General features: G+C 33.0%; 1 protein-coding gene across 6 annotated transcripts in view; it reads right to left on the reverse strand.

Moving 5' to 3' along the window:
* The window catches only part of NRG1 (neuregulin 1), a 209,501-nt gene that overhangs the window by 148,282 nt on the left and 49,201 nt on the right, over window positions 1-12,018 (reverse strand). For all 6 annotated transcript variants that reach the window (XM_079140225.1, XM_079140224.1, XM_079140222.1 and 3 more), the window contains exon 3: window positions 6,542-6,663. In XM_079140225.1, coding sequence (XP_078996351.1) covers window positions 6,542-6,663 — 122 coding nt within the window. The remainder of the gene's footprint in view (window positions 1-6,541; window positions 6,664-12,018) is intronic.

A 12,018-nucleotide genomic window follows, 5' to 3' on the forward strand; every position in this document is an offset into this window, starting at 1 on the left:
ATGGGCTTCCCTTATCAAGGATTAAGAAGACAAACTATTCAAGGAGTAAGACTGTTATCAAGATATCAAAGATGCCTACACAATTCTTAAATCCACTAAAAATGGTACAAAGTGGAAAGAATTCACAAGCAAGGGTGTACTACATCCTTGAGACTTTCTCAAGTAGCAGGCATTAATGAGACTATTTGGAGTTGATAAGATGGACAGTGGTTTCTGAAATAGCTACAAGTAGCTCTCTTGAGCTGGGCTGTAGAAAATGAAATTGTTCTTGGGGAAAATGTGATGAGAAACTTATTTAAGCTTCACAGTGTTTATAGCCTTCTTTAGGAATACCTAGAAGCAGTTTCGTGTTTCCAAAGTGCCCCCATTAAAAGAGAGGCCTCCTTGGGCTGGGGTTGTGGCTCACTAGTAATGCACTCACCTAGCATGTGTGAGGCATTAGGTTTGATCCTCAGCACCACATGAAAATAAATAAATAAAATAAAGGCATGTGTCCATCTACAATTAAAAAATATTTTAAAAAGAGAGAGAGAGAGAGACAGAGAGAGAGAGAGAGGTCTCATTCTGCCCTTCAGAATATATCAAGGTCATGAAAATCAGATTGATGCAGGGAACTCAAGGTGCAAAGCAAGGGATGGGCAAAATCCAAACTCAGATATCAAGACTCTCCTCAATTTTTTTTTTAATTTTTTGCAAACTAATTAGTTTTCCACTGTGACCTTCGAAGGGGGGAAAAAAACATAAAGCTTTTCTATCTCTGGCAAAAAAAAAGACCTCAGAGTAGAGGAAAGGTTAACCATAACATTTCCTTTTTTAATTGAATGCTGCATAAAAAATACCAGAACAGGAGGCTACTATAATGATGCATGTACACAGAGACAACTTAAAATAACTTCCATTCCTAAAATTAGACATTTATCATGGAGACCTTAAAAATATCTTTAGTGATTATGGTCTCAAATAAAAACTTTCTAAATTTATCTTAGGGGAAATACAGCTTAGACATTAACATGTAACTTCTAAATGAAAGTCTTCATTCAAAAAAGAAATTTGCCAATACGAAATATTAATCTTTTTTATTAAAACCACTGAGCAAGCATTTTTATGTGTGCTGTGAGCAGAACTCACAGATTTATAAAACCATCTTGTTATCATTTTTAAGTAATTATAATAATTTATAATATAAATTTGAAAATAATTTCATATTATACTTATGGACTTCTAAAAATGTTTAAGTCCTAAAAATCTCCCTAATGTTTATTTAAGCAATATGCTTTCCAACAGTGATTCAGTATATTAAATTTGTTAATTTACTAAAGGACACCCCCTTCATTAGAGTAAATTAATGATGATTCAGGATTATCAGGAACTGAAAAATGTTGAGCAACTTATGCCAAGTAGGCAAGGAAACATGAGGAACATTAGTATATTTGTAATATTTTATTTTTTAATAAAGTGAATCTGTTCTCAAGGAAAAGTTGGAGTGTCTGGGAAGGAATTTTTCTAATTATTATAAATGTATGACTTGTGTGACATTTCACCATAAGCATAATACACTAAACATAACCATTTACCAACACACACACACACACACACACACACACACGCCAGCATACATGATGTGTCTGAATTTGTTTCAACATTCACTTTATATGTCTCCTTGTTTTCTAAAATTGTAAACCAATTGTGAATACAAACATTTGATATACTGAAAATTTTTAAAGATTGATAAAGTAGGCACATTTATGTATTAGCACTAGTAAAGATGACATTAGAAACATCTTTTAAGCATTTGAATTCTTGCTCATAATGAGCGCATACTCTAAAGGAGCTGAGAAATTTTGAAATTAATGAACAGTATAAAGACATGATACTATACATCATCTACCCTATTCTATTTACATTGCCCTTGCTTTTGAGACTTCACAGGCATCCCACATAATACAACATATGTGAAGACTGCCATACATTATGAAACCTATTTTCCATGTTTCTTGGCACAACTGTATTGTAGGTTATTCACTAACATCATGGCATTTCTAATAACATTGTCAATTGAGGAAGCTAAGACTATTACCTGCAATTGATAATTTAATCAAATTTTATAAAAATAATGTTTTTCTACTCTTCTCAAGTAAAACAGCTATTTTGTTACCAGAAGATTAAACTGCTCCTATGGGATCGAGAATCTCACTAAAATTATTTTTCTTCTGATTAAAAAGGAAAACATAGGAGAAGAGATGATTGAGTAGTTGTATATTCTCCTGTGTTAATCTTTGAAAAGACAGCATTACTTAATTAATTTGAAAACCAGTTAAGTCTATTATTCTCTTCCCTATTCTAATACCCAAGAGTTTTCTTAGAGCTTGTTAGCTAAGAATTAATTGCTAAATGAAGCTTTTCTATAGAAAGATCAAGCCAGATAAAGTACAGATAAAAATGAATATTAGTATGTGAGTTGTAAAATAATATATGTGGCCTTTTCAGCTGCCACATATGAATTTATGAAAGGAATATACTTGTAATTCATCAGATAATGATTGCTACCGACGAGATCCTTCTTTAATGAAAATTCAATGTTAAATAATCCTTAATGTAATTAGAATGTTGCATAGGTTTGTATGTCTATGAAAGGCAACTTTTTTTTTTTCCAATTCCAAATGGAAGTTAAAAGGCATTGAAAAAAGCAGAAAACATCAATTTCTAAAGTATATCTTAGCTGATTGTATTTTCTCAAAGCTGGAAAATAGTGGTCTCTCTTAAACTCATAGGGAATTTTTATCATTTAATTTACATCCATTGGCTAATCTAAGTAGATCTAAACAATAACTTTAGTACAGAAGACATTTATGATCTCAACTAATTTTATTCTAATAATTATTATAGTTGTCTTAGTAGGATTAAACAGAGTGCCAAACTGCTGGACCTTCTGGGAAAAAAGAAAGGACCTTCTCATGAATATCTCCCCACACCCCGCCCATCTCTCTTAGAATCATGTATTAAAAATAATTCTAGGGCTGGGGTTGTGACTCAGTGGTAAAGCACTTGCTTAGCATGTGTGAGGCACTGGGTTTAATTCCCAGCACCACATATAAATAAATGAATAAAATATAGGTCCATCAACATCTAAAATTTTTTTAAAATTCTAAATATTTTAGTAGAAAAAGGTACTGTGTGAAAAAAATTAATTAAATTAAAAGGAATTCTTTGTATATGAAGGTATGAGCATAATTATCAGAGTGTAGCAACATACCAAGATCATTCATCAAGAAGACATGTATAGAAACTGTCAAATCATACCCATGTACTCTGGAGGGAAATAAGTGATAGATGAGTAACAGAACACAAAATAAAAGTATGTTTCTCTGTTCAATGTTTGCCCTGAGTCTTAGGAAGATGGGGATATGCTGACATAAAAGTCGTGCATCTGAGTTTCAGAGAATGCAGAACCCAACTGAGATTTCTTTGATAATGGGCCTTGAATTGAATATAGTAAAATCAGATAGCAGTGAAGGAGGGTGTAGAATCCTAATGGCTGTATATTTAATTTTCAGTTACACTATACCAAAGCCCCTGGGGTACAGGGAGGAAAGGTATCTCCCAACACATATAATAACCAGTCCTTGTCAATCATGGTTCCCATCAAGCCACAGGCCGTGGTGGACAGCCTGCTTTGCATTTCAGCCTCTGAAGTTAGGGCATTTCTGAACAGCCACATTTCTGTCTTCTCCTTTCCTGGATGAGCAGTAGTAGATGTTTGACCAGAGGTAGATGATTTGCAAGTTCTCTAAGTCTTCTGGTGAAGTATGATACAATAAACCCTGATAATCAGATTCTTGCTAAGGAGAATTTGATTAGGGAACAAAGGAAGCCATCATACAATAGGAGTTAAAGCTAAAGATAGAGTTATGGAGAATATGGCCATTTGAAATCATAAGCAGGTCAAAATTTGGAATTTTTAGAAAGCATAGTGAATCAGGAGAGGTTAGAAGGTATGGGAAATAGTTTTTTTAAAAAGTTAAATATACAAAGTACATTTAAGGTAGAGACTCTGGAGAGAGGAGTCACAAAATCCCATTATTTAAATTCTCAGAGATACCCCAGGTAGTACAATTCCATCTCACTGAGTCCCAGTTAAAATGAAATTCCACTTCTTCCCCATAGAATCAATCTCTCTCTCTCTCTCTCTCTCTCTCTCTCTCTCTGTCTGTCTTTCTCTCTCTCTCTCCTTATGACTCACACCATTCCTTCAGTTCTGTTCTTCACAAGTAGAAGAATCTGCTTAAATATTGCACAGATACATTCAGATATAGAGTGAGCTTCAGGGTACAAGGAATTGAAGAAACCTGGGTACATACCTCATTTTGCTCTTAAATATATTTGTGATTCTAAACAGTTCTCTTTCCTAGTCTAAGTTTCCCGTTTCTTTTTAAATACAATGAGAGGGTTGGGAAAAGATGATCTATTCCTAACACACCCAGGAGAAAATAAAAACAAAACCACCTTGCACTGTCATCAAGATTCTTTGTGCCCCTCCTTCTGATGTTTTAAAGTCCAAAAGAACCCATTCCTAAAAGAATTTCACTTGTTTGTCTGAAATTATTTGCTTACAAATTCTACAAATTTCTCTTAATTCTTGTCAGGTTAAAAAAACAGATCCATTTCTTTCATTTCTCGACACTATAATTTGTGGGCACTACATATTCAAGTTTGAGCACTAAACCAAGACCTGAAGACTTAATATAGAAAAATGAACTGAATGTCTGTGCTATGTGGGAACCATAAAAAGTCATATTATCAAACTTTTAGTACACCAAAATTAAATTTTTAAAAGCTCTACAAGTTTTGGACAGGAATAATAACTGCTAAATAATTCATTGTTAATCCTTTAAATAAGAAACCATGGAATAATCACTAAATAAGCACTTAGTGAGACTATGACACTTACTATAGTTTTATTTTCTGGAACTTTATGGTTTGCATAGTTATACAAATCTAATCCAAGTGTTAAAATCAACTCAGTAGCATATATCATGAGAAGTCACACTGAATCAATCAAGTGTCAAACTGAGAATAAGCTTCAAAACATGGCATGAGAGAAAGTAAAAATTAAAGAACTGGAATTGATTTTTAAATTAGTTTCATATAGTATCATATGAAATCCACCTGGGATAAATTAATATCAACAAAATTCTATGTATTGGTTAAAATGTAAAACTTTGTTATAGGTGTTCATATGAAGTTTAAATGGTTGTTACAATTTAACTATCATAAGCACAACTCCTAAAAATAGTAATGGAAACTACTTTTCATGGTTCTTTATTCTCTATGGAGGGAGGACAATTAAACTGAAAATAATGAACTTTGATTACACAAAGAATTAGTCATTAACCTGGATTTTCCTAATGTTCTATATTTTTACCTCACTCCCTTATTCCTATCCTATTACATCACATCACTTATGGATGAAGTGACAGAAACTATATCAGTGTCCTATGATAGAGCTAACCAGAAGTTATTTACTGTACTCACACTGATGTTTTTTAATTTATTTACTTATTTATTTTTTAATGTATCACTTTAAGAGAACATGTCCTTGCAATTAATACTTTCTCATCTCCTACCAAGAAGTAATGCAATTAGGCTTGGTTTTATAATAGTTGACAGATCTTGTAAGGGCAATCACCAACTGCAATAATAGTATTTGATTATTCCAAGGAATTTAAACAAACATTGCTAGGTAACTATAGATGTCTTCATCAAATTGTATAGTATTGGGGGTTTCATGAAACAGAGAGCCACCAGCTACAGCTCTTTTATTTTCGTATAACTCAGAGAAGTTGTTAGAGGGCAGGCAGGACTTTCTACCTCTGAGTTATTCATTTCTTTAGCAAATATTCCCTGGCACTATGCTGAGGAAAGCTGAATCAGAAGCCTATATAGTAGGAAATTCACTACCTCTAAGATTTTCCTACTTTCAAAATTAATAGGTCCTAAAAAGCTAATAGGTCTAACTTGCTGCTTAACTTGATACTACCTGGAACCAGAAGTAATCACTTAAAAGAACATATAAAGGAACATAAAAATTGCTAGAACTGTGTATATTTGTGTGTATGCATACTTGAAAACACATATATACAGTTATACAGATAATATAGGTATATCCATACATACCTGTGTATATGTATGTAATATACATATTTTCTCTCTGTGTGTATGTATGTGTCTGATAGATCCAAGGACTTGACTGCCTTCTCTCAATTGCTTAAATGGGACAGTACAATCTCCTTCTCTTGGGAATCTATTCTTTCTACAATTCATAACCTATTCAAAACCTTAAATAACTTTATGTAAGTCTATATCATTTCATGTAGTGAAGAGCTTTAGGAAGGCAGTCAAAAGATAACTGAATATTTGATTTTCTTTCCAACTTTTCTCTATGTTTCCAATGATATTTAACACACCACTTTATCACAGGTCTTACCATGTATCTTGATTACTCCTCTTACAGATTGGGAGACAGAATACAGAGTTCTCTTACCATTTGAGTCAACAATGGTGATATTGGCAGAGGCACTGTCATTTCCTAATTTGCTGATCACTTTGCACATATATTCTCCAGAATCAGCCAGTGATGCTTTGTTAATTCGAAGTTCTGACTTCCTATAAGATCAGGACCAAAGTGGTGTAAGTATATAGCACAGAAATCTAGTTAATACTAAAATATATATTTCTATAGTTTCAGAGTTTACAAACTCCTCCTCCCCACCCTACACATACCATGTAAAAACACAATTTACATCAATTTGATTGCATGATTAACCCAGAGTAAAAATGAGATATATGATATTTAAGTTATACCATAGATTTAATCTTATTTTATCACATAGACCAATATTTTAAAGGAAGTCTCTGCTAATTTTTCTTTCTATTCCTCTACCTCTACTACTAACCACATTATGCCTTAGATTTTTGAGCTCTGTTGATAAATTTGCATTCCTTCCTCCATCTAAATGTAAGGAGTCACAAGGAAGAGAAAAAAAGTATAAAATCATTTCTTACAAGTCTAGTAAGGACAGACATTTAATGAACATAAGAATAGGTAAAAATGTTCTGTGCTCAGCAGAGTAACATCGGAATAAAGTTAATTTTGAATGAATTTTGAATGAAGGATTTCTCATTTCCAAAAGAAAGGGAATCTGTCTTCCCTTAAGATTCTCATTGGAGAAGCATAGTACCACATGAATGTTTCTTAATGCTGGAATAAATATTCATGCAACAAGAGCACATACTTTTTTATAAAAGTCTGAATATTAAATCATTATTCATCATTTTTAAAACATGGGCAGCACTGTGATTTCCATTTGTCCATTTTACTCTTGCACATAGATTGTAACTTAAGCAGTTTTCAAGAATAAAACCTCAAAACTACTGGGACAGGCTCAGAGTTTACCAAAGCCTTTTCAAAGCATCTCAAGCATATTTCTATGCTCTAGTCAGATAACTGTGCCTTCCTGGGCTATTGAAAGGAAGACAACAGGGAGAAAAGGAGGGAGAAAGGAAAGACAGCAATATTTTTGGTTGGTTTTTTAGGTTGCTAATTTTTTTAGTAATTTTTTTTGGTCTTCTAGTCACACAATTAATTATTAATCAGGTACACTCAGTTATTCCAAATTTAATTCCTCCTCTTCTCCAGCCTATCAAACTGAATTGCCTAAAGTTCCACATTAAGCCTTATGGTCTTCCATCTTTGTGCTTTGGGTTGGGTCCTTTCTTCCTCCTGAATTTCTACCCATCAAACTCTTCGTTGACCTAGAAGGAACATCTCCATGCCAACTGTCATCAAGACTTTCTTGATTACTCTCAGCTAGATTCTGACAGTCTGAGCACCTCTCTTACAGTCTTTAATATTATTATAATAATTACATGTCGCACATAAAAGTCAGAGAGAGAAGTCATAACTTAAACACAATGATATCCTCAGAGCATACATCACTGCTTTGTCTTTGGGGAGGCCTCAAACATTAGTGGATGAATGTGTGAATAAAGGAAGAAAATATCTATGTATTCTCACTATGCACAGAGTAGGACCTAAAATTCCTCATGTAGGTGGTAGGAAAAGGAAATTCAATGTTAAGAGGCAAAGACTGTCTTAGATGGTCCAGACCAAGGGCAGCAATAGATTGAATCAACATGTTGATTGAAAAACTACATTCACTAGTCCTGACTCACAAGGAAGTCAACAAGCAAATTTGAGGATAAATAAATAAACCAAAACAAACAATTTGATACTCAAAAAGTTTGGAAAATATTAAATTAAATAAAAACAAGCTTCCCCCCTTTTCTTTTTAAATCCTATAGGGTTTCCTAGAGCCTTTAATACATTGATCTATATTAGTATAATGTATTAGTACATGTATTAGTATACCATACTAATATATATGACAGTCCAAAAGCAGTATATTTAATTTCTCCCAACTTATTTTACCATGGAATCCTTTTCACTCACATGGAATACCTTTAATATTAATAATGTTTAATATTAACATTTAATGTTAATATTTTCAGAAAGAATATCCACAGAAAAAAGTTGGCAAAAAAGTGGATCTAATACAATAATATCCTTGTTTATCTATGTAATGGAACCACCAATGGCCATTTAAGGAATATTCACACATTAATCAGACAGGTTACTCATAGAAAAGTTTCCCTGAAGTATAAAATAGGACATTTTGTGGCAAGTGTCCCAACAAGTAGATGTTGTTAATAAAAATGCAACAACACTTTGAAATTATCAAAATACAACACATCAGGCTATCACTGTGACAGGTTCTGAAAACTTTCAAACCTGGTTTTAGAGTATTCAAATATAAAATTTTTAATGGATTATCAGCTTTTCATGCATTTGGCCCACTTCTGACAATTTTCCTTCATGACAGCCATCTTCAAAAAATAAAGTGGAAAAAAAAGGTTAAATGTTTACTAAGATTTTCTAGCCCAATGTGTAGCATACTTCACTGAAACAAAGTTTTGTGTATGATCATAAAACCATTAACAATAATGGATAAATCCAGAAGACTGTCAGAGTAGGAAATAACATTCTGATCTTCAAGGGTAAATTAACTAAAATAAGAAGATGGCTACTTTTCTTGTTAAGTCCCAAAATTCTGAGATAAGATTATGACAGCAACATCCCAAGAATCCACAAAAACTAAGAACATCCCTTCTTCTCAGTTATATAAATCTAGGTACAATCCTAAGTTTGTATGTAAAGGCCTTTTTCTTGACCCTATGCAATTTAACTGTATTAAACTAAAGAATCATGGTAATCAAATTTATAGTTAACATTATCTTAAAAAGATAGTTCTAAAATAAAAATTCTAATAGGCCTGATCAGTGCTTCCTGGAATACCATCCCAAGTAATGTAATCAAATGCTATGCTTGAAAGATAGAGAACAAGAAAAAAAGAAAAACTTGTTTAACGCTCAAATAAATACTGGATCAATGAAAGCTAAAAGGGCTCTTTTTTTTTTTTTAACAACAGTACATCTCTGTAGTTTTTATGCAAATGTGTAATATGACTTTTTAAAGCCAGCATGACATGTGACCATGCAATGATTTCTGTAGAGAATCTCAGGAATTCTAGGGTATAACATCAAGACTCAATTTAATCAAGATAAGCAAAACAGATAAGTTCAGGGTCAAAAATCAGTGGTAGAGCCGGGCGTGGTGGTGCACCCCTGTAACCCAGTGACTCAGAAGGCTGAGGCATGAGGATTGAGAGTTCAAACCCAACCTCAGCATCTGAGTGAGGCCCTAAAACGACTCAGTGAGACCCTGTCTCTAATAAAATATAAAAAAGTGTTGGGGATGTGGCTTGGTGGTTAAGCATGTTTGGATTCAATCCCTGTTGCCAAAACAAACACAAAATCAGTGGTAGAATTATGGAAGGGGAAAGAGATGCAATGGCTCCAATATAGAGAGAAAATTTTTTTTCAAGTAGCAATATATTTAACATTAATCCATTTATTTAAAAAATTATTTTTAAAATACAAAAGAAGAAGAAAAAAAGAATACACTTATGAACCAAATTAATACCAAATCAGAGCATAACTAAAATTTGATTAAAGTCCAATACACTGACCACTGGCTGGATCACATCTAGAATACTGAACTATTCTTTGGAGTGACTTTGATGAGAAATATCATTAAATGGAGGACTTTAAATGAGTGTGATCAGACCTTAATAGGGACTAGAAATCTTAACGAGAGACAGGATTCTATTAAAGAAAAAAAGCAATCACTTGGGGTTGATAAGTCTTACAGGAAAAGAACCTAAGGTAGAACTAAGCCTTACAGGAAAAAGAAGGCATGTTTTGGGTGAGATTATAAGGAAGAGCTTTTTGAGCACTGAGAAACAGATAGGGTATCTTGTCAAAGAGTTAGGTTTTCTAGTTGGAAAGATTTGAGTCTGGAGAGCAACTGGCCAAGCATACTCTGACAAGAATATCTCTATGCAGAGAAAGATTAAATTAGATCAGTGGTTTCAACTATTTTTGCAACAAAATCCTCTTTAAAATGAAAGCTTAAATCAAAGTTTCATATTCAAAAATATCACAGAGAAAGTATTCAGGTCAAAGTGGTTGGCAACCCTTTTTGCAATTCAATAGAAATTTAGAATTCTCCAGGGACACAAATGGAAAATCAATGATTTAGATGATCATTTCAATCCCTCTGAACTGTAAGGATTCCTTTAACTGTGAGATTCTTCAATACTTATGTGCTATAGCAGGGACATAATGTAGTAAGAAAGTAGAAATAACCAAACTTTACTTGAAAATTATAAATTGCACCAAGACCTAGTGCTTTGAAAAGTTGGGATACATTAGTATTATGTTTCTTCAATAGGATGCCATACGCTGTCCATGGAAGGCTAGTTTGGAAAAAACATTACATTCCCTTCAAACAGAAAGATAACTTCTTGCTCTTTCATTTGTGAGTTTTCTAGGGTCTGGGAGAGTTTGTGTGTCAATGGATTTTCATATTCTGAAAGTATTCAATGAGTTAATACTTATTTAATGTAAAATGTTTAAAGTAATGCTTGCAATATAGTGTCATCTACAATAATAATTCTATACTCTTGAAATATTGCATTTTTATAAGAAGCATCATTATTTTTGGAAAAAATACAAACTGATTTATAAATCAAAGTTCTAAATATTACTTTTTAAATTTTGTCTATCAAAAAACAAACTGTATATATAGTTTAGTAAGTACTCAATAGCAAGATGAATTCAAGGTTCCAATAGCTATTATCAAGTTTTTCTAATTTAGCTTGATTCTTCCCCCATAGTTTACAGGATAAGGCAACTTAAATACACATAGGGAGCATGTTCTGTTTGTACAATTTCATCCCTGTGATCCTTGAGGAGTCATAGGAACTATGCATGTGTGTGTGTATGTTCAATGCTATTTCAGATACTGTCCATCTGTTAATCATGAGGACACAGAACGGAAAGATGTACTTCTTAGGCAACAGAACCAGGCAGTGTACCAAATGCCTCATGTAAATGGTCACTGAGTACATAAGTGAATTGAGACTGCCTTACAGATAAAGTTCAAGTGGCCTGCCAGGGCTGCTCAGCTGATAAGAAAAGGAAAAGTGTACAATCTTTGTTCATATAGAAAGGAAAACAAACAAAAACTGCAACCCTTGACAGCAGAAATAACTCAATACTTCTAATAGTTTTAAAATAATTAGAGCCAATTTTAAGCAAGATTAAAATATGTAAGAGCTGAAATAAAGAGCTGAGAGAAAATTAAGGACATTCAAGAAGGTATAAGATATACAAACTATTAAGAATTCAGCCTTTCATAAGGCAAATAAAGAAGAGATATTTAAATACAGTCTGTCTGACAGCTCCAAAGCTCTTCAACCATTTTTCTTGATCAAAATCATCCACCAAGCAACAAAAACAAGAACAAAGGGATCAGCAGACACATAACACAAGGCAGTT

The sequence above is a fragment of the Sciurus vulgaris genome, assembly GCF_902686455.1.
Source record: "Sciurus vulgaris genome assembly, chromosome: 5".
NCBI classification, from domain to species: domain Eukaryota; kingdom Metazoa; phylum Chordata; class Mammalia; order Rodentia; family Sciuridae; genus Sciurus; species Sciurus vulgaris.